General features: G+C 44.3%; 3 protein-coding genes across 13 annotated transcripts in view; all 3 read right to left on the bottom strand.

The window, feature by feature from the left end:
• igsf11 (immunoglobulin superfamily member 11) overlaps positions 1 to 9,561 on the bottom strand; it is a 60,324-nt gene extending 50,763 nt beyond the window's left edge. For both annotated transcript variants that reach the window (XM_029171314.3, XM_029171315.3), the window contains exon 1: positions 8,890 to 9,561. In XM_029171314.3, the coding sequence (XP_029027147.1) occupies positions 8,890 to 8,950 (61 nt within the window). In that variant the 5' untranslated portion in view covers positions 8,951 to 9,561. The remainder of the gene's footprint in view (positions 1 to 8,889) is intronic.
• Positions 9,562 to 11,664: 2,103 nt separating this feature from the next.
• wu:fb18f06 (uncharacterized) lies at positions 11,665 to 13,101 on the bottom strand. Its single transcript, XM_029172288.3, has 4 exons — positions 12,974 to 13,101; positions 12,801 to 12,892; positions 12,393 to 12,572; positions 11,665 to 11,934 (listed from the first exon to the last, which is right to left on the bottom strand). Exons 1-4 carry the CDS (start codon positions 13,050 to 13,052, stop codon positions 11,929 to 11,931), a joined length of 357 nt encoding a protein of 118 aa, XP_029028121.1. The 5' UTR covers positions 13,053 to 13,101; the 3' UTR covers positions 11,665 to 11,928.
• Positions 13,102 to 15,621: 2,520 nt separating this feature from the next.
• LOC114868566 (uncharacterized) overlaps positions 15,622 to 21,593 on the bottom strand; it is an 8,068-nt gene continuing 2,096 nt past the window's right edge. For 5 of the 10 annotated variants that reach the window (XM_055513951.1, XM_055513953.1, XM_055513950.1 and 2 more), the window contains 24 exons: positions 21,181 to 21,314; positions 20,932 to 21,021; positions 20,601 to 20,663; positions 20,294 to 20,387; positions 20,064 to 20,107; positions 19,872 to 19,982; positions 19,618 to 19,701; positions 19,445 to 19,534; positions 19,232 to 19,327; positions 19,013 to 19,114; positions 18,807 to 18,896; positions 18,624 to 18,731; positions 18,273 to 18,368; positions 17,889 to 17,937; positions 17,741 to 17,787; positions 17,613 to 17,661; positions 17,443 to 17,531; positions 17,109 to 17,213; positions 16,968 to 17,030; positions 16,794 to 16,859; positions 16,657 to 16,710; positions 16,453 to 16,530; positions 16,327 to 16,359; positions 15,622 to 16,239 (listed from right to left, as the gene is read on the bottom strand). In XM_055513951.1, coding sequence (XP_055369926.1) covers positions 15,934 to 16,239; positions 16,327 to 16,359; positions 16,453 to 16,530; positions 16,657 to 16,710; positions 16,794 to 16,859; positions 16,968 to 17,030; positions 17,109 to 17,213; positions 17,443 to 17,531; positions 17,613 to 17,661; positions 17,741 to 17,787; positions 17,889 to 17,937; positions 18,273 to 18,368; positions 18,624 to 18,731; positions 18,807 to 18,896; positions 19,013 to 19,114; positions 19,232 to 19,327; positions 19,445 to 19,534; positions 19,618 to 19,701; positions 19,872 to 19,982; positions 20,064 to 20,107; positions 20,294 to 20,387; positions 20,601 to 20,663; positions 20,932 to 21,021; positions 21,181 to 21,314 — 2,141 coding nt within the window. In that variant the 3' untranslated portion in view covers positions 15,622 to 15,933. The remainder of the gene's footprint in view (positions 16,240 to 16,326; positions 16,360 to 16,452; positions 16,531 to 16,656; positions 16,711 to 16,793; positions 16,860 to 16,967; positions 17,031 to 17,108; positions 17,214 to 17,442; positions 17,532 to 17,612; positions 17,662 to 17,740; positions 17,788 to 17,888; positions 17,938 to 18,272; positions 18,369 to 18,623; positions 18,732 to 18,806; positions 18,897 to 19,012; positions 19,115 to 19,231; positions 19,328 to 19,444; positions 19,535 to 19,617; positions 19,702 to 19,871; positions 19,983 to 20,063; positions 20,108 to 20,293; positions 20,388 to 20,600; positions 20,664 to 20,931; positions 21,022 to 21,180; positions 21,315 to 21,593) is intronic. The other 5 variants (XM_055513955.1, XM_055513956.1, XM_055513957.1 and 2 more) reach the window with 5 other exon arrangements.

The raw sequence follows: 21,593 nt of genomic DNA, 5'->3' as shown, positions 1-21,593 counted from the left end.
CTATTCTACGCTCCCCGCGCTCTGACAAAGGCCATTTTTCCTCCTTTGTGCCGTGCGGCGCTGCACACGCCTCCTGCTCGCGCCGCGCTGCAGCTCCTGTACGCGTCTGTGTTAATATCCAACCCTCCCTCCTACTCTCGGAGCCTCTCGCAGCCCCACTCTGCGTAATTACGACGCACAAAAGAGGGAGAGTCACACTCCAGCCCGAACCCTGAATTCCGAGGGGGAACCGGCCCCTTAAAGGCGGCGGGCGCTGCTGTGGAACGGGACAATGGCGCGTCTCAATGAAAAGCGCCCGGTCGCAGAGCACAACGGAGCCATTGATCACCTCATGTCATCGTTAAGAGCCCGCGTTTCATCTCGCGGCTTTAATGAAAAGGGAAAACGGCGGCCGCGCACGGGCGCCACGAGACGGATCGCTTGGTATTCCGCCATTGATTGTGAAATATGTTTATGAGGAGACGGCCGGCGACCGCGCGCTCAGCGTCCGGCACCGACTCTGAACCGTGCCTCCGTCCTGCGTCAATGTTTCACAGGGCGATCGCCCGCCATCTGTCATCATCTGCATCATCTGTGTTTTCAGGAACCCTCTTGCCGCCTTCACTGACTTCACGTCTCTGAACTGTGACTGAACATCATTGTTGCTTTGCCATAATTACAGTTGTCATCATGCACTGGGAGGAAAAAAAGGCTTAATAGTCTCTGGGTAATTACCCCATTTGACTAGATTGTAGCTAATTGGATTGTTGACATTGTGTGGATGTTTAGATCTCCACGTTTGTGTATACATACAATTGTATGTGTGCTGAAAATAACCACACGAGACTATTTATACGAAGGGCAGCGACTTTTATGATCTGTCTCTGATTTTTTGTTAGAGCACATCACACACACCATTAATTTTACCCTAGAAATAAACGATATCTAATGATTTCTAATTTGTTCAAAGCAAATTAGAAACAAATTGGATTCTTATTCTTGAATAATTTTAGGATCATTCTTTTGCCTATTATTGTTTTCTTACATGTTGGAAAAACTACATGCGAATACATCCATAATCATTTCAATGATACATATTTCCAATCATATATTGTGCCTCCTGGAAATTCATTGATGTCACATAAATGACATTTTTCCATCACATCTTGTGCTCCAATATCATGGTTCACCTGTATTAAAAACCTCACCTCGTACAAACTGCTTCAAGAATATTCGGTCACGCTGCAAACGACGACACCCCTCCTCCGCCTCAGTTTCAGTCACATCTGATTTCTACCAGCGTTTAAATAGCAAATACAGTCGCGTTTATCTGATCTCGCCCTCCCGGTCACGGCATCCGATCACAGGTTGCTGCCAGGCAGATCGTCACCAATGATCAGGAGGAAATTAGCAGGCAGCAGAGCGTTTCCAACAAGTTACGTATCTGAGGAGCCCCAGTCACGATAAACCTGTGGAAATGCTCACATCTCTGTTTATCTCCGTGAAGACACTCTCTCATCCTCCACTGTACTGTAATTTACTGAGCGTGAACATAAAACCCTGCTTGTGCTCGGCCTCAGCGTTGCCGTATCATTACGCTGGCTCCCCATTTTCCCCATAAACGTGTCTTTGTCCTCTCATCTTGTCCAAGAACGAGACCTGAAACATGTATTTCTGACACACAAACGGGAAAAAGCCCCCAAACAGAAGCACGTGTGTGGTGTGAAGCACGTCTGGCCTGTGTCCAACGTGTGTGCGTTCGCATGTGAGGTCACGCTCATGTGCCGCTGAACTCCTCACACAAAGCCAAAGCTATCTGAAATCTATAAGCCAGGGTCACAGACCAAATGACACGCGTAATCTGTAGCAAAGCTCATCTTAGCAGACGATTTGGGCCTTGGCTCAATAGTTTACACATTGTTCCCATATTCACAAATCACCTCTTAGCAGCCGAGCGCGTACAGATCGGCAGCGGCGGCGCGAGAAGCAAACAAGCTCCCGGTCCCGAAAAAGCCAGCGAGGCCGAGTTGCAGCATCTTACAGCTGTGTGTGTGTGTGTGTGTGTGTGTGTGTGTGTGTGTGTGTGTGTGTGTGTGTGTGTGTGTGTGTGGGTCTACAGGTACACGCGTGTCTCTGATTGGGACCTCTCGCATTCTGGCCAAACTCCCCTCAGCCCAGTGCATTTGCATATAGAGCACATAAGAACCGCGGCGCTTCCCTGCAGCCGCCGCCGCGGCGCTGCGAGCGCGGGCGCCCAGATAAGACAGCGGAGGTGTGGATTAGGGGGTGAAGGGGCAGCGCGGCATATGTTGGCCCCCGATAGCCCCGGCCCTCGTTCCTCCGACTATCGCCCCCTCCGCTCCGCCAGGAGGAGGCGGCCTCACAGGCTCGTAGCAGAAAAACCTGCAATTTAATTTCACTCGGACTTAGACTGTAAATGGGATTTTGAAAATCTGATTACTTTGTGCTATTGACATTTAAATCAGATTTTCATCCCTCCCTGTTGCAACATGAGTATAGGGATTTTTGGAATTCAAACATTGACTTTTACCACCAAGCTTCTGTCACTTTGACGACTACTGGAAACGTAAAGCACCGCCTTCTAATGAGTGGATGCATCTGAAACGTTTAGGCCTCAGGTGTGTCAGTCACGCTCGTATGCGCACACACGGACTATCGGCGTTTTGTAGATGTCTGCGTGGGCGCATGCGCGTCTCCAGTGCAGCTGAGTGTGTATATGTTCAGGCACAAACTTTGTTGGAGCCCCATGTGTGCCCTCTCCTGTTCCATTACATACAGGCGCTCCACTGTTCAGGCGAAGCCCTGTAACGACGCACAGATGGGCTCTTTCATGACCCCCCCCCCCCCCCTCATACTTGTTCACATGCATTAGATGCGACGTGCTCGTTCATCGCCTGCAAGGACAGAACGAGTGCGGGACCACTCTTCAGTCTCCAACACGTCCCTGGAAAGTCACTTGTGCTACAGCAGAGTGTGTGGGATGATGGAGAATGGAGGAACGCGGCGTGTGAAAGAGAGGTGCAGCGAGAAGCACAGAGCGACGGAGTGTGACACTAAAACAGAGCGAAAATGGACGACGGGCCGGAGAAAAGGGAAGCAAGAGACGAACACGCGAGGAGAAGGACGACGGAGGCATGTAGGTCACCAGGAAGAAGTGGAGGAGGAGAGGGACGAGTGGCTGCAGCACGACTGCTCGCACACGGAGGAACACACACACACACGCAGACACACACACACGCAGAGACACACACACACACACGCAGACACACACACACGCAGAGACACACACACACACGCAGACACACACACACACACACACACACACACACACACACACACACACACACACACACCTCTCTCCTAAGCAGACGGTGATGCTGCAGTGGTTCAGACAGGTGTGATCACAGCAGGAGGTCGTGAGGGGTCAGACGTCCTTATTAGAGCCCGTTTGACGCCTGTTTTTATTCTTGGACTTTGCGCCATCGTCCTGTGATCGGACGTCTGTGTAAGATGCGGCCTCCTTAAAATTCAACAACCTCAGGATGCTTGTCTCTTTTACAGGCCACATCTGCGAGCTGATGGTTTCATCACATTCACGGGTTCCCGATGAGCGCGTAAAACAGCGCTGTTTTGCCCCAACAGCCCGTCTATGAATTACCTATGGCTGTGAAAAGCCCTGGGCATATTTAATGCAGGAGGATCTGTCCTCTTTTCACTTTGTTCCTCAACGCTCGCCGCTCTCTCTGTGCAGGATCCTCCAGCGCCGGGACGACGGGCAGAAGCATTTCAAGTTCAGCCGGTCCGCTCGGCCTGCGCGCATAAAGCAGCAGGATTAATTCATCTTAAGAGATAAAGTGCCGGAGGATTTCAGCATACGAGCATGTTGCTGGCACCGAGATTAGAACCGTGATTAAGGAATTCGCAATTCTACAAAAACAAAGCGACTCCGCGGAGAGGAGCTCGCGACCGCGTCGGAACCCGCGTCACGTCCGCGACCTCCGACCCGACCGCGCTTTTAAAGACTCCACGGGTAGAAGTCATTTCTGTGGGCGCTCTCAGCCAGGCAGCCATTACGGCCGCGCGCCGGCGGAGCCGGCGGAGCCGGCGGAGCCGGCGGAGCCGACGTGTGCGACAATGAGCAATTTTCAAAATTGCATTCCACCAGAATACGAAATTATCCCCAGTATATTTTTAAAGCCCATCGCAATTGTCGGGTCAAGACGAGCCGGCGGTCACGGGATCTGCAGCGTCTCGGTGCGACACCGGCGCGTTCAGCCGCGGGGCTTCATCGTGCTCCGTGAGGCCATGGAGCAGTTGTGTAGATCAATGAGAAATCAATTTCAAATTAGTGATGCAAGACCATAGTTGTCCAGGGACCAGCGGAAACACACACACACACACACACACACACACACACACACACACACACACACACACACACACACACACACACACACACACACACACACACACACACACACACACACACACACACACACAGCATGTGGACTCACACGTGTTAGGGCCACTGACCTAAAACCACCCACCAAGCCTCCGTCGACAGACGACCTGCTTCCCATGAGAATTAATTAATAATTGGATACACCATCACGTTAAATTAGTCATCAATGGCCTCTTGGCTTTAATCTGGACATTAATCAGTTTTACGTCCATGTTTCCTCGACTCACCGTAGTGTGAACTTTGCCTAATGAAGCTAAAACCAAGACCAGAAAACCAGAGGATCTGCGATTGGTGGATCAGAGGGATGAGGTCATAATGATCTTGGGGAAACCTTGATCCTTTGGGATGCGCTGCAGTTTAAGTGCCCAGGGAGTAACACAATTCAAGCATGTGGGCGCACACATCCTCGCCCGACGGCGGCCTCTCGTGGGACTAATGCATTCACAGGAGCGTTTCCCTTTGTCATTGATCTGAGCTCATAATAAACACGGCTACTATTCCTGATAATACCAGAGATCAACATAACGAGCCTCCGGCAGACAATGATGGAGAGATGCAATATGTCTGGCACGCAGGAGCGCAGGAGCTTTGCTGAAATATGAGTCAATTAACATTGATTGGTGCTAAAATGAGTTGAACAGACTTGTTAAACGGATTTAACCTCAGACTTTTTTTACTCTTGGTCGGAACAGTCGCTAACAAAGAGCAACTAAAGCTGCCACATGAACTATAATCTTACAAAAAGTTAAACGCTGGTGTGCGTTTTCCCCCTCGGTCCCGCGCTCCTCATGAAACACCACCTTAATGTTTTATCTCCGTGTGCCGGTCGCTCCTGAGTGACGGATGTGATGTGTAAGTCCTGTCAGCGAAGGTCCCGTCAAACCTCCAGAGTCAGCAAAGCAAAACTGTTCATTTCAAGGAGAGGATCTTCAGGAAGACATGAGGAAGACGTCCGCCTTAAAAATGCATGAGCACGCACGCACGCACGCACGCACGCACGCACGCACGCACACTAAAGCATTCTATCCATGTCCTCTGCATCTGTGACCAAACAAACAATAATTTACGAATTGATTCAACTCCAACCTTGAATTTCTGTCTGCTTGTTTTTCATGTCCATCTCAGTCTCATCAGAAATGGCTGAACAGTTACACAACACAACGCACCTGAGCTGAAGACAAGCCGACACTGTGCTTCCTCAGGACCATTTTTAATCATCTAACCCAAATGTTGGTGGGATCACGTCGGCGTCACCCGGCTCCCTTCGCTCCCTCCTTGGCCCCGCTGATTAAAAGGTACCACAAACCCCCAACCCCCCAAACCTCACACCCTCCAAAGCCCAGAACCTCTGTGAACGGACCACATCAGATGTTTGCCCCAGATGCTTGGCCGAGGGCCGTAGCGGGGGACTCTTCGGGACCCTGTTTAAAGTGTGCTTAAGAGAGCGGGGGACCAGACGCTCGCTCGCCCGCTCGCTCTCTCTCTCTCTGTCTCTCCTCCAAATATCTGCCCATCACTTATTCATTCTCACTCCCAGGTTGCCTGCTGCCGCCGTCATCTGAGGAAGTTCTCCACGCCGCCGTCGCTCAAACGTGCACGCGCGCGCTGTGCACGTCGCACGCGGTCCCAGAGGTCTTTTAATTTTTGAGGGGCTATTTTTAGTCGGAAAAATAATCGAGGTGGAAAGTTCCATCTGTCCAACACTCTTGTTCCAGCTGCTCCTTTTTAGCAGCAGGCGAAAAGAAGATGAAAAAAATGCTACTTATCAGATAAAACCGACACAGATGGGATTTATTATTGTGTGTATTCTGCATTACCAGGAACAGAGACACGTTCCTGGATATTACGTGCATTGTCCAAAATAATGGTTGCCCCCGACCTTTAATGTTTAAATGGGCTTTTAACTGTGTGCTCTCTGCCTCTTGTCACTGTTCTCTGTCGTCCTTCTTTAGCTTCCTGCAAAAAGACCTACTGGACAAATAGACGACCCCAAAAAACACTAAAATATTTTTTATAATAAAGTCACATATTGTAAATACATGTACTTTAATAATCACTTTCTTTTGGTAGATCAATGAGACCACCTTACTGTAATTCAGAGCCGACAGATCCACGCACGCGGCGACATTTATATTTGACCAATTGATTTTGAATTGAATCTGCAAATTTAGCGACGGGCACCGTGCAAACAACAAACAGAGCCGCCTGGTGCTATCTGGAGCCGCGTACGGCGGAGCCTGAACCCCTCGAACCCTCACAATACGGCGCAAGTTCAGCTTTGATGTAGACGCCGGTGCTCTGAATGTCAATGTGCTTCAAAAAGCACTCCCGTGTTCTGCCTTCATGCTTAATCACGCCCCGTCCCTCACTGGACCCGCTCCACACGCAGCAACAGTGGGACTGAAGCACGGCGGCCAGTCGCAACATATTTTTGTATGCAAATTGGGAATGTTCTAAATGCTCCATTATGCAGAAAACCAAAACAAACAACTGTAGTTGAAAAGTTCAGAGGCACCGTCTCCACTTGAATTTAATTTGCTGAATTGATTAGTCCTCCAGATTAGTTGCTGCCACGCTGTTGCTCAGGACGGATCATTAAATCAGGGCATCGTGGACAGAGCGGCTCTGTGCTGGTGTCGCCCGGGGGGGGGGGGGGTCTTCACAAACAACAGCTGAGCCAATCGCTGTATTCGCAAAGAGCCGCTTCTGTTCACCCGTCCAACTTTTACAAACTTTCTCCGAGCGCTGCACATCTGACAAACACAGCGGCCATTTATTATATATAATATTAATGTGCGATGGGGGAAGGGCTGACGGCCACACAAGGACACGACGCGTCCTCTGACTGATGCTGGAGGTACGAGGTCCTGACGTGAACTCGAAGCCTGTCCATGTCACTTATACGTCTTACTTCCCCCCTGTCATAGCTGCTCACTCCATCCCCCAAATGGACAAACGCAGGCCTCGTGACGTAATGAGAAGAACGGTCTCCGGTGTCCAAAAACGCACCGTGACCAACAGATGAGATCAATCTCAACGTCTGACGTGCAAAAAATTAGAGGTCAGTAAACACGGGCCGAACGAGCGACGATCAATAGTGACTTTGCTGCATCGGACTTTATTTATAGAAGCAGCAGCAGCTCCTCAACAAGACGGAGGCGGGCGGCTTGGTTCTGAACAGGTCCTCGGGTTAATAGAGCAGCTGAGCTCATAAACACAGCTTGTCCCTATTACAAAGTCACTTTTAAACTCTAACCTTTGCTCACTGCAACAACTGGGGCAATAACGGTGCGGGAGCCGACGGGAGAGTGAGCAACGGCCCTCCGTTGTCATCTCCAGACAATTTACTGGACGAGCGAGAGAGAGAGAGAGAAGAAACCATGTGTTTTTGTGTAACTGTGAGTAAAGACAGCTTGAAAGAAAGCTAAAGGACTGTTTCAGAGAACGCATTCATTTTCAGCTGACAGCTATTAACTCCCATAAAAAGCATCAATCTTTATTCATTAGAGAAAGTCATATTTGCATGAATACATTTACTAATGATGCACTTTTATTAATTGGGGCCATCAATCTTGGCTGTGGTCTAATTTTACGCCTTGATGTCCAGCCTCTGAACCTGAAACATCATAAAATATATCGCCTAGATGTGAAATATCACAAAGAACCTCAATTTCTCATTACTACAAATCGGAGACGTTAGTTCTTAAAAACTGATAATACAACAAATCTGAAGTTCAGATGAGCAGAAAGGTTGCAGGACCACAAAGTGATGACTGTGGTGATCACCTTCGGGTTCGCTCTGACTGGTCACCACGCTCGTCGCTAATCGGGCGGATTACCAGCGCAGCCCTCCACCGTCTGCTCCGTTTCTATTTCAAAACACAGACTCTCCCACCGCCGCGCCGCGTTTTCACGTGTAACGTCGGCGGCGGCTGCGCGTTTCCGGGGAAGGAAATCATAGTAATTTAAAGGCCGTATGTTGTGCAAGACGCGCAAAAGGGGATATCAGGCACGGCGCAGGACGGATAAGACGTGCACAATCAAAAGTGCTTTTGGGAGAGATGACATGGTGACTAGTGGGGGAAACTAAATCGGTGCTTTAGTTTTGTGGAAATGCCGGGGATTTGTCAGCCTGATCCAAACATACAGTATTAAGAAGGGAGGATCAAATGGCCGTGGCACGCGCTCTTGGAGAGGAAAGGTTGAGCCGATGGCACAATTTAATTCCAGATACATCTGTTTTTTTGCGACGGCGCTGCAGATGTATAGAAACTATTTGTCCGCGTGATTCGCGATCTGCGCGTCTTATCAAATGGTTCCCCTCTATTGGCGCTATTGCTTTCATTATTGCGCGACGGGAAGGCGCGGGTCGCGGTTCTCTCGCACTCTGTGAGAGGTGCACAAGTTTCCAGGAGTCAACAACTCACCCTCCATGCAAAAAACGAGCATCCAGGCTATCCATAGGTCCGAGTTATGAAACTTCACCATGGTTCACGGTTCGGTGACTCGTTGTCGGTTTCGGTCCTGTGCCTCCTCCTTCGTGAAAACCTCGGCTCCGCTCACGGTTTCCTTAAGGAAAAGTAACTGTTCCTTTCGGGGTCATGCGACATTAAAGCAGCCCGGGCTTTTACGCGGCGCACGCCGTGCACATGTTCCAAACACGGCGCAAAATCTCCAAACGCGTCGGATAAAATATCAGCGCATTTTCGTCCACAGAACATTCGTTTCTCCTTTGTTTTAATTCCTCCTCTCCTCCGGTTCTTTGGTAACTGCTGGTCACTCCAACACTATTTTTTTTCTTTCCTAGACCTCTCCAGTCGATTTAAGCACGCGTGGAAAAACTCAGTGTCCACCTGCTGGTGGAGCAAATTCCGCCCACCGTCGCTGAAAGTGACTTAGAAACAGAGCTCCGACTGGCGCTCCTCTCGTCCGCTCCGCGACTCTCTCCGACGCGTCTTGTTGCGCTCCATGGTTTCTCGGCTGTTCTGCTGCAGCTTAGCGGACCTGGGATCAAATCAGAGCAGACGGGAAACAGCGCGACTTCCGACTGGCATTCTCCACAATAAAAATAATCACGCGCCTCGCGCAGGACGACCGTGGAAACCGTAGCGAGCACAGAGGCCGCGGTGCCGCACGGGAGACGGCAAAATGTGAGCGGTCGCCGGGACCGAACGCGCTGCTGCTCACCTGCGTTTTCACTGTTTTTCTGTTTACAACAAACATTAAATTAAACACATTTAATCAAATTTAAAGGATATTAACAGAAAAATCGTAAAAGGGGAATGGGTAAACAAATGTAAAGGTTTTTTCTAAATTATATAATCGCGGGCTACTCTTTTTCTGGTTTTGCAGCTCTTCCTGTCCCGGCGCCCACTGATTAAACAGAGCAGGTGTGTTCAGCCAATCAACAGCTGGATAAGCCAACTGACACACCTGTTCAAGGCAATCAGCAGACAACAACCTTCCAACTACAACCTCGACGTGCAAGAATCCGACCTGGGGTCACTATTTTAGGCTTTTATTTTTTAAGTCGATTCCTGCTGGCTTCCTGTTTGGGTCTGTGCAGCTTGACGGCGGCAAGCAGCGGACGACTGAGGCGAGCTCCGGCCCTGCTGTTGCTGGGAGACCGCTGACGCCAGTGGGGAGAGGGAGAGAGAGGGAGAGAGGGAGGCAGAGAGACGTTCGTGCCCCCCTGCGGTGCGTCCAGAGAACGACCAGCACAATAGAATAGAAAAGACGAGCAGTTCAGGCAGCGCGGCTGTCCGTCATTGAACACGCTGCATGCGTTCACACCGGAACAGCTTCTTCTTAATGAATCAAAAACTACCAGACTACCCTTGAATGTCACACATTAATTCGAAGAGAACTTTGCAGCAGACAAGTCGCTGCAGGCTAAAGGAACCACGCAGGGATTAAAGGAGCGACTGAGGAGGCTGCATCAAACAGCCCATGTTCAGGCCTCTGATCACTCTGATGTACGGATCCCACTCACCTCAACCCTGAATGACTGCTCATGTCTGCTCTATCCACAGTCCCCCAACCAAAAAAAACACAAAAACACGCAGCATTCAAACATCAAAGGAGAGACGTGTGGTCTGTACTGTAGGAGACTTAGACTTGGAATAAAAGGCTCATGCCCTTCACATAACATTAGTTTGGGCCTAAAGCTGCTGGAGGACTTTACAGATGTTTAACTGTCGGCACGAGTTGATGGATGGTAAGGATGCGGCCACATGCCCCTCACTCGCTCCCGCTTCCTCACTAAACTTCAAGCCTTTTCTCACATTCACACTCAGACCTTCCCGAAAAGGTCACGCATTGGTCTGCGATGCCGCGTTTGAGTTGCATCACACGGGCAAACAACCGGTGGGTCACGTCTTCGACGCCGCCAGGAGCCTCAAGATATTAAATTGTTCTGGGTGTTTACACAAAATAAAGAAGTTAACTACGTGTGACCGAAAATAGATGAAGGCAAAAGGGTTAAAAATCCATCTGCGACTGCTGCGCGGAGGAAACACCCGAGTTTGCTCCAAACGTGACTCTGTCGCATTTAAGCAGAACAATGAATCACGCAACTATTCCCATGCATCAGCCTCTGTTTTCTCCCTTCAATATTCCTGCAGGTAAATCAAAGATAAAGCCCAGAGCGTGATGGATGGCCCGCATGCGGTTTCTGCAGCAGCCCCCGAAAGATGCACGCTTGATTTATTATTGATTCCCTTTTGAAATCGCTCCGTTTTTCTTTTTTCTGCACCACTATGAAATATTGAGACGACCTGAAGGATCTCCTCAGCGCTAAACGCTGTGACGCTCGTCTGGTGCCAGAGCCGGAGCTCACGGAAACACGTGTTCTGTTGTCGCGTAGACGCGTCTTCCTTTGGTTTTGGTGTCGATCTGCTGCCGCACACGATGATAACAGGTTCTTTGTTCAGTTTTATGAACCTTTCATCTTGTTTATGGCCAAAAATGACCACAAACATACTGAGCTTTTAGTTTAGTTGTTTTATTGTGTATAAAATATGAATAGATTTTTTTATTATTTAACCTTTTAAATTTCAATTGGTTTGCACAATGAACACTGGGAAAAAAACAAAGCAATGAAAATGTTCTATATTGACTGGCTGGTTATTATTAGTAGATAAGACTGTATATATTTGAGTTGCAATTTCACTGTTATGGTTTTAAGATATTACAAAACAAAATTTATCTTATCATTCATATAACAATCTTTGCTTTATTTAAAGAGTTTTGGTCCACAGGTTCAAAAGTAGTGCACATCTCCTAAGTGACGCTTCAAGTTCAAAGTGGCTGTAAAGAATAAAAAATGCTTCCATCTGGTGGTGAGGAAAACACATTGCTTAACAAACAAACGTGAACATTGTGAGATCAGCATCCAGGACTTGGGATCCGGCAGGTTTCCGTCTCAGCAGATCATCAGACGATGGAGCTGTCTGGTCTCAAAAGGTTCAGTCCTGAAAAGTGGAAGGAGAATGTTGAGGTCTGAAAAGACGTGATCAAGAAACAATTTACACGTCACAGCTCCTTTTGCATCTTTAATCTAGAAATGATTCTGGCGATTAGCAAAGGTTCAGAACAGGTCTGGGATCAGCGTGTTTACTCCTCCTTCTCTTGACTTGGTCATTGTATGAAGCATGTTATTCCTACACCGCACCAACGCGTCACAAGGTTGCAGCCGACGGCAATTGAGCCGACGGTTAACCAGCAGATCTGGAAACAGCCACTAAACACAACATGAGTCAGCAGGATGCGGTTTACACACGGGACGGGAGGGCGTGTCTGCTCTAGTTAAAATGCCTCCAGTAAGTTCTGTTGGAGAAATTCCACACATGACACTGTGTCAAGTTGTGGCCTCATGGTGCATTTTGACAGAAACTACACAAGAGGAAAAACTGCAGCACTGAGCTGGTACCTCATCGGAGGAAGAGGACGATGATGATCCATCACCAGACTTTTTCCCCTTCTTGTCCTTTTTCTTGTGTTCTTTTCCCTTCTTCTTGTCTTTATCCTTGGACTTGTCCTTGTCCTTGTCATGGTCAGCCTTGTGTTTTTTGTCTGACCCCTCCTTCTTGTCTGACTTACCCTTGTCATCCTGAAAGAGAGGGACAAATGTGTCAATTCAGTCCTTCATCAAAAGGACGTCATGTATGAATTGGACTCTTTGATAATCGTTTTCGTGTTTGACAAGATCCGTTTGATCTTGATGTCAAGAGAACAGCGAAAACCAGAACATTCATGGCGCTTTGATCAAAACCAGAGCAATGCGCAGTCTGAATGTGGTCATGAGCTGTGGAAGTGTTTTGATCATCAGCCAGCGCACCTTCTTCTCATCCTTTTTCTTCCCAAAAGGCCAGTTCAGCTCGTCCTTCTGAGCCTCCTTCTTCTGCACGGTGTCGTCGTTTGTTTCCACAGCTGCAACACGAAACATCACTCATCTCGTCACTCTTCAGTTTTATCACCATGAACATTTAATGACCCTAGGTGTTGGCCTACCTGCTGACAGATCCATGGTGAGCTTCTCCAAACAAGTGAGCGCAGGCTGGGAGGCGGTTTTATCAAACCTAGACCACATGACCTCACCTCAGAGCCAACCAACCACGGCTGTGTCACTTTCTCAATCAGAGGAGGAGAGATAGTGAATCAGAGGAGGTGCTGTGTGCAAGCATCACAAGGGCATGACTGTGGAATGTGACCGGGTCACGTTTCCTGCATTAACCTGGTATTTAGACAATTTTCAGCTTCTTTTATCATATATTTTCAATGATTTGATGCCAACAGTTTGAACTCAACACCGCTGAGTTAGCGCTGACTCAAACCAACCATGTAATTATGGCTCTCCTCTTATTTGTGAGGTCACCTCACAGTTGACTTCTACTGATTTTATTACTTTGTGCACAGTGAGTACAACTTATTATTATATTCATATTAGCTTTAAAATGGAAAACTCGCTTTAGTTCCAGTTACAGGAAAGAAAATTCTTCCATTTTGCTTGTTGTCAGAATATTTATTACAGGACTTGAGGACACTGATTACATGTGACCACTGTAGACACACACACACACACACACACACACACACAAACATGCTCAGAATGTGACGGAGCGCTCTGGTCCGTCAGGAAGGTTCAGTCCTGAAACAACATAAAGGACAATGTTGACCTCAGTGCAAAAAAAGTGACAGTGCAAAACTTAGACAAACACTAAATTAGAGATCAGCACGTTAACAGATACAGATAACAGCAGCTGCTTTATGACTTTGCTGTCGGACCGGTTCTTCCTCCTCCCACTTTGCATGGCCTTATTTTCTTTCAGTCAGTTGTGCATAAAACCTGTTTTTCATACAAATGTGTCAGTTTCCTCTAAATAATGCAAAAGGAATGCAGGTGTAGACGCTGTTCTGTGTGGCTGCCTGCATCACCCCTGCGCACACAGCAGGGTGTGGTCAGGTCTGATTGTGTTAATCAACAGGTGGATGGTTCAGATGTCAACCTTTGTAACCGGGCGTGACCGACATCCGTTTCCATTTTAAAATTAAAACTGTAAAATAATGTGAACAAAATCTGAGAAGACAGGCTGGGATCCATGGACTTACGTCATCAGACGAGGAGGACGAGCTCTCTGACTGCTTCCCTTCCTTCTTCTCTTTTTTCTTCTTGTCCTTCTTGTCGTGTTTGTGATGTTTATCTTTGTCCTTTTCATGAGACTTGTCCTTTTTGTGAGACTTATCTTTTTTGTGAGACTTATCCTTCTTATCAGACTTCTTAGAAAGGTCCAAAGGTGAGAAGAGAGAGAGACAAGTTTTTAGTCAGAGATAATTTAGTCAAAATCAGCCTAAGTCAAGTGTCAGTTTAATGTTAATATAATCAATGAATATATCAAACAACCCTTCTACTAGAAGAGAGGTCTAAGATGAACAAGCATCCTTGGCAGCTCTCACCTTGTCCTTGTTGCTGCAGGGCAGTTTAAGCTCATCTTTCTTGGCCTCCTCCTTCTTCACTGCCCCGTCTTTTGTGTCTAATGCTGCAAAGTGACATTCTGAGCTTTAATCAGGTTTGCGTCTGAATTACTGAGCCCATAAAGATTTCATGGTGAAGCTACAAATTATTGTCTTGGTTTAATAAGATAAAATATACCAGTGAACCAAAGAATTGCACCAACCTGAAGAAAGATCAAAATCCATTGTAAGTTCTTTAAGTGTACAAGTGATCACAGACAGGTTGCTTTTCTTACAACTGCTTCAGGAACCCTGGAAAGGCCACACCTAAACCACATGGCCTCACTGAACCAACCAATGCTGATGCTAAAACATTTACGTAATGAATAACTGGGAGCAGCGATAACAAGTTATAAAAGCACTGCAGTAAACCTAAAAGGGAGAATATAAATAGTTTAACAGTAATTAATCAGGTGGAAAGTCCATAGTTAATTTGTGGATCTAACAGCTGTGTCTTTAAAAGACGAGGGATGGAAGGGTAAGCAGGTTCTCAACATCTGTGGGTAGTCCTTCAAGATGAATGGAAAACTGTTTCAAGCTGGTAGAGGGAAGACGGTGTGAATCTGTGGAAGCGTTTAGTTTGTGATTCAATGATGCAGTGGAAAACCAGAGATAATTGTTAAAGTTTATAATGAAAACGGATGTAAAAGCATTGAGTATAAAAAGGTGGAATAAAAATTTTACTGAGTTGAGAGATAAATATTAACAGGAAGACCTAAAGCTCCTTCATCTTGAGGGAATTGCAAAAAAGCTTCCCACACAAACACAAACACAAACACAAACACAAACACAAACACAAACTGTCCAGTCCCTCAGCAGTGCAGGAGCGGGTGTGTACACCAAGGAAGCCAGTAAACAGAAAACAGGCTGAGTCAACAGGCTGAGTCAGCTCAATCCTACCCTGGCTTACAGTATACCCTGACTTAGGGATAATTTGATATCGCTGAGAGGGTTGGACCAATCAGAAGAGAGGGCAGGGCTGAAGGGTGTAGCCGAATGAAAACGCATGAGAGGAAGGAGCATGATGACAGAGATTGTTTGTGTGCAGTGACACAATGAGAGATAAACAAGCAGAGGCGCAAGGCCAGGAAAGCTAAAATTCACCCTGTAAAGCCCAAACCCTTAATTAATTGACAGAAAATTCGAACTTTTTGAAACTGGAACCTTTATTGTCATTCTGAACAATAAAACAAAATCAAATATCAGTTTCAGTATGAATATTAATTAGTTTCAATTTGTATCATATGTGACTACTCAATGCTAAAAGATTTTGTCCCTAAAAAGCCCTTATTATTTGCTGCCCCTGGTGTAATATCTATGCATTGCAAGTATCTGATTGTATACATTGGGTTTATCAAGAAAGAAAATCTCACACTGATGATGCAGAAGGCTTAAAAACTCATGAATCCTTTATGATACGTTTGGCGTTATAGGGTTAACCAGTAACACCTTATGTAACCTTAAGGCTCATGGCTTCTCAAGTGGTCACCAGCACTTAGGTGCATAGAAGAAGAGCTTCCTCCATCTCCGATGCTCTCTGAACCTCCCGTCAGCGACTCCACTACACTCGCTTCCATATTCAGCATTGAGCTAGAAACAGCTGAAGGAGCCATTGGGTCCTGCTTCACGACAGACGGGACTGAGGAGTGATCATAGCAGACAGAGGAACCACTGAGCTTGGAGCTGGAGCCACCAGCGATGGACTGTGCACCTGAGCCTGAAACCTCCCCGTTTGGCTCCACAAGTTGCTCACCATCAAGACTGTCCTGGAATGAAATGACCACCAACGTTTTAGTTGTTGCTAAAAACTAAATGATGATTCTACACTTCTGTACATGATTTATGTTACTTACAATCTTCTCAGTTTCATTTGATGAGTACAAACTCTGTGATGCAAACAGGGAAACAGTGACATTCCCTATTTCTACTTTAAATAGGCCACATGAATCTAAGTTGCCAATGACAGGAACACAACAAACCTTCTTCTTGTCTTTCTTCTTTTTCTTCTTCTTATGCTTTCTCTTCTTTTTCTTGTTCTCATTCTTACTGGAAGAGTCCTAAAAAAAGTCACAAATAATGATTCCTGGTACAACACGGGAGAAACTAATTGTATATCATGCTCATAACTTTACACCTAAGACTTTGTTATTGATTAAAAAAAGCAATAGATCAGATGTTCTGACCTTCTTCTTATCCTTCTTTTTTTTCTTTTTCTTGTGTTTCTTTTTCTTCTTTTTCTAAAATTGAAACATTACACATTTATCGTAAACCACCAGTCATGGCAGGTTGAAAACTGGGCTACACTGTAAGTGGGCGTTACCTTGTCGTCATCGCTATCACTGGAGGACGAGGAGGAAGAGGAGCTGTCATCAGAGGAGCTCATCTTCTAAAAGGGATAACAGTGAGTTAAGTCAGAAACAATTCACACTACAGTTCATATAGATACTGGAGTGTTTTTATTTGAACCAAAATTAAAAGGTAAGTGTAATTTCACTTTTTTCTTCTTCTTTTTCTTCTTCTTTTTCTTCTTGTCTTCTGAGGAAGAAGAGCTGGAATCCTTCAACAAGCACCAACAGCAATAGGTCACAACAACACAGGTACAAAAAATTAATTTAAATCTCCTCTGTTGAGATACCTTGACCTTCTTTTTTTTCTTCCTCTTCTTCTCTTTCTTTTTCATCTTCTTGTCATCTTCAGAGTCTGAAGAAGAGCCATCAGATGAAGAAGAAGAGCTGGAGTTCTACACGTGAAAACAGACACAAAAAATTTTATCTGGGTCATCACATAAACCTACTCTATTGTATAATACACTATATCTACTGTGGAAAGGAAGCAGTTTTGTTTATTTCAATGAGGACATTTGAAAAGAAATTTGTCTTATCTAGTGATTATTGTTTTACATTAAATAATGATTTGCACTGGAATAAAACAAGCAAACTATATAATTTATTTTAAGGAGGATATTTGACCTTTTTCTTCTTCTTTGCTCCTCCTTCTCCCTCTTTATCACTAATGTGGGCTTCACCAGTGCCACCAGGAATTATCTCAGCTCCCCCTGCTGGACAACAACCATAATCACAACCCAAACAGTAATTCCCTATCTCAAAGATGAATTTGTTCTAGCCAGTAGCATGCATACCAGAGGACAGTTTCCCTTCTTCTGCTGCTTTAGGCTCTTTGAGTTTGTTCTGTAATAAATGAAAACAATGACTTTCTGTGGGTCTATTAATATGTGCGGTCTATAGGAAGTGTGTGTGGGCATTGCACCATGTCTGGATATTCAGTATTCTTTTCCTCCTCATCAAAAACTGGTCCTGCAGAAGCAAAATATACGATACAAATAATGCTGTGTCAAACTGCTGTTATTTATTTATGTGTGATTGTGTTCTTTTCAGAAAACTGTGTCAACACTCACCTGCTGAAAAAGCGCTCATAGTACTGAGCTCTTTCTGCTTTTTTTCCTCCTGTATGCAAAAAAACCCACAAACAATCCCGCTCAGAATTTCAATAAATACTTGATTCTATATGTTATCATAGCATCATACAGTATATCAAGTCCACTCATGTATATAAACACCCACTCAAGCAGTTTTGTAGGACAAAAACTGTTAAGAATAACAAATAACATTGTAGCACGCATGAAGTGTCACGTAGGCAGTTGACAATTAAAAAAGTGCATGACTCAACATGACAAAAAATAAAAGTGCCCTGTCATGCTCACATGCTGAGTGACCCAACCTGTTCAACCTACTGGATTATTGTGATGTATTACATCATCGAAAAGTAACAAGAGTTCCACCTTTTTCTGTTGCTTGTTCTTCTTTTTTTCCTCCTTCTTTTTCGTTTTCTCTTTATCACTGTCAGATGATGACGATGAGGATGAAGAGCTGGAATCCTGTATCAATAAAAATACAAATAAATAAAGTAAATAAATAAATAAAAAGATCTACTCAAGCAAAAAGTAGAAAACCAACAAATGATATGAACTACAAGAATAAGAAAAGATATGCAACAATATTAAAACATGTGAAAATAACATATAATGTGAAAATACATTTTTTATTCATATCAACAACTTATTCAATTTAATTTATTTCTATCATTACTGTTTTTTGTTCCTTTTTCAGAATTCCTGACATCAGCTCTTTACATTTATTTTGTATTTCTTTTTCCTCTTCATCTTGTCCTTTTTCATTAATTTTTTTTTCTTCTTGTTATTGTCACTGTCAGAGGAGGACGATGAAGTGGAACTGGAGCCCTGTTTAAGAAGATAAACAGACAACCTTTCTACTGCTCTACTGTCTACTTTCTAACTTTAAAAAAAACTTCTAACCTTTTTCTTTTTCTTCTTGTTCTTTTTCTTCTTATTTTCATCGTCACTATCAGAAGAGGATGATGAAGATGAGGAGGAGGAACTGGAGTCCTGTAAAATCCAATAAACAGACATTGTTTCTATTGTGTATGTACAGTACAGTACATTGGGCAGTCTACTATAATTTTAATTCTGTATTAAATTTATGTTTTTAAAAAACTTTTAACCTTCTTTTTCTTCTTCTTTTTCTTCTTCTTGTTCTTTTTCTTCTTATTTTCATCGTCACTATCTGAAGAAGATGATGAAGATGAGGAGGAGGAACTGGAGTCCTGTAAAATCCAATAAACAGACAATGTTTCTACTGTGTATGTACAGTACAGTACATTGGGCAGTCTACTATAATTTTAATTCTGTATTAAATTTATGTTTTTAAAAAAACTTTTAACCTTCTTTTTCTTCTTTTTCTTCTTGTTCTTTTTCTTCTTATTTTCATCGTCACTATCAGAAGAGGATGATGAAGATGAGGAGGAGGAACTGGAGTCCTGTAAAATCCAATAAACAGACAATGTTTCTACTGTGTATGTACAGTACAGTACATTGGGCAGTCTGCTATAATTTTAATTCTGTATTAAATTTATGTTTTTAAAAAAACTTTCAACCTTCTTTTTCTTCTTCTTGTTCTTTTTCTTCTTATTTTCATCGTCACTATCAGAAGAGGACGATGAAGATGAGGAGGAGGAACTGGAGTCCTGTAAAATACAAAAAACAGACAACATATCTATGTGACCTCAAAAAAAGTCTAAATTTCCTCAATTTTCTAAAAAAATCTAACCTTTTTTTTCTTTTTCTTTTTCTTCTTTTTCTTCTTTTCATCATCACTCTCAGACGATGAACTATCAGATGAGGAGGACGATTCCTGGAACAAAGATTGAAGTAAAATGAAGGCTAATAGTGTTTATACAGTAGGTGTTTGAGACGTTTCATAGTTTTCATTTAACTGACTTGACTCATTTTAAAATACTGACATGTTCAAGTCCAGTAAAATCATTAGTTTTGTTATATAATCTTCAAGTGTATTTATCAAACCTCCTCCTCCTTCTTTTTTTTCTTCTTCTTTCTCTTCCTCTTTTTCTTCTTTTCTCTCTGTTTCTTTTTTTCTTCCTTCTTTTTATCCTCTTCATCTGATGAGTTTAAATCCTGAAACAAAATAAAAGGTAAAGTTAACAAATTTAACAGCACTAACATGCTAAAAATCCAGTCATTTGTTTTCCCGTTCACCTGAGGTGCCTCTAGGCCTTGTGCAGACAGCTCGTCCATTTGGCCTTTTAAAGACATAAAATAACCCTTTAGTCAGTGTTTAGTGTAAATTTGCACACAGTTATCCATTACATGCCCTTGTACACAAAGGTCTACTACTGTAGGTGTAAAATAGGAAATAAAAAAATCCTATGAAACATATTGTCCTTGTGCCACTCATTCAAAAATTTGCTTTGCTTTGTTTTACTCACCAAACTGAGATATAACGACATTCTCCCCCTTGTAACTCTTGCTCTCGACCTTTTGGTTCTTCTTCTCTTTCTTCTTTTTCTTCTTCTTCTCATCCTGTAAGTGATAGAAGCTCTTGAATAAAGATAAATTAACCTACTGTAGTTCAGCGATATGTGGATTTGTACACATGACATGCATATTTTATTCTGAATGCCCTAATGCTAATCACTAAAAATCCCAATGAAAGCTCTGTTTATTCCAAAATACAATTTGAAGGCTAAATCATGACGTGACTGAATGTGTCGTAGGCCCCTCACCACACCTTACCTCACTGTCACTGTCTGAAGAGCTACTTGAGGAGGATGAAGCTGAACATGATGAACTGGAATCCTATGAAAACAGTGGAGTGGAATTATATGTAAACTTTAACAGGTACAGTACAGTATGTTACGTTCACTCTGTAATTAGTGAAACTTTATACATGAGAATCTAAATGAATGAGTCATTGAGGCAGCACAGCAGTGGAAGGAAGGGCTGTCTGCTTTGGCATCACACACAGTAAACACCCTTCACAGTTGCAGGGCGAGGTACACTTATTTTCAGCAGTATTGACATATTGCATGTTTAGAGGTAGAGATACTTCTTATGAGACACAAACCTTCTTCTTCTTCTTTTTCTTTTTCTTCTCTTTCTTGCCACTTCTCTCACCCTCACTTTCTGAGTCCGACTCACAGCTGTCAGATATGTACTGTAAATAATATTTGTTATTTATTTTAACAGACATTAGAAATCGGTGTGGTCGATGAAAAAAATATGGGGCGTTATGATTAATGCCCTCGCTTAACTGAGAGTAATTATCTTGTCACTGTGGCTCTTTACATGTCCTAGTAACTTTCCACTTGCTCACCTTTCCTGTTCCTGAGGGTCCAACCTGACCCTTGTCTCCTTCCATTTTATCCAAGTCTGGAGTGTTTACTACCCCAGGAACTGGCTCGGCAGCAGAAGCTTCTGGCGAGTGGACGGCTGCAGCATCTGCTCCCTCTGGAGCACAGGATGAGAGAAACATTTACTTGGCACAAATAAAGTCACACTAATCTTATTTTAACATTTAGAATGATGGAAGCAAGACGTCAGAATGTACAAACTCAGCGCTGGTTGCAGCAACCCGTTTTCACTTTGCCATGCTGTTGGTTCTACCAAAACATACACTGGACAGCTGTGTTAAAGCTTAAAATAACACAAGTACATGCTTGTAACTAGATTATTTTTGTCAAGACAAACCTATACAAAGATTCAGTAGGAGAGTAGATAGCAAAGTTT

This window comes from Betta splendens, chromosome 13 (assembly GCF_900634795.4).
Source record: "Betta splendens chromosome 13, fBetSpl5.4, whole genome shotgun sequence".
NCBI classification, from domain to species: Eukaryota; Metazoa; Chordata; class Actinopteri; order Anabantiformes; family Osphronemidae; genus Betta; species Betta splendens.
This window is presented reverse-complemented; position numbering and strand designations above follow the sequence as displayed.

Bases quoted from the DNA above. Each gene is read 5' to 3' on its own strand.
- wu:fb18f06 (XM_029172288.3), bottom strand. From the start codon at position 13,052: ATGTGGTCTAGGTTTGATAAAACCGCCTCCCAGCCTGCGCTCACTTGT. The intron at 12,893-12,973 runs GTAGGCCAACAC...TTCGTGTTGCAG, and splicing joins CACCATGGATCTGTCAGCAG to CTGTGGAAACAAACGACGAC. The intron at 12,573-12,800 runs GTGCGCTGGCTG...CCTCTCTTTCAG, and splicing joins AGAAAAAGGATGAGAAGAAG to GATGACAAGGGTAAGTCAGA.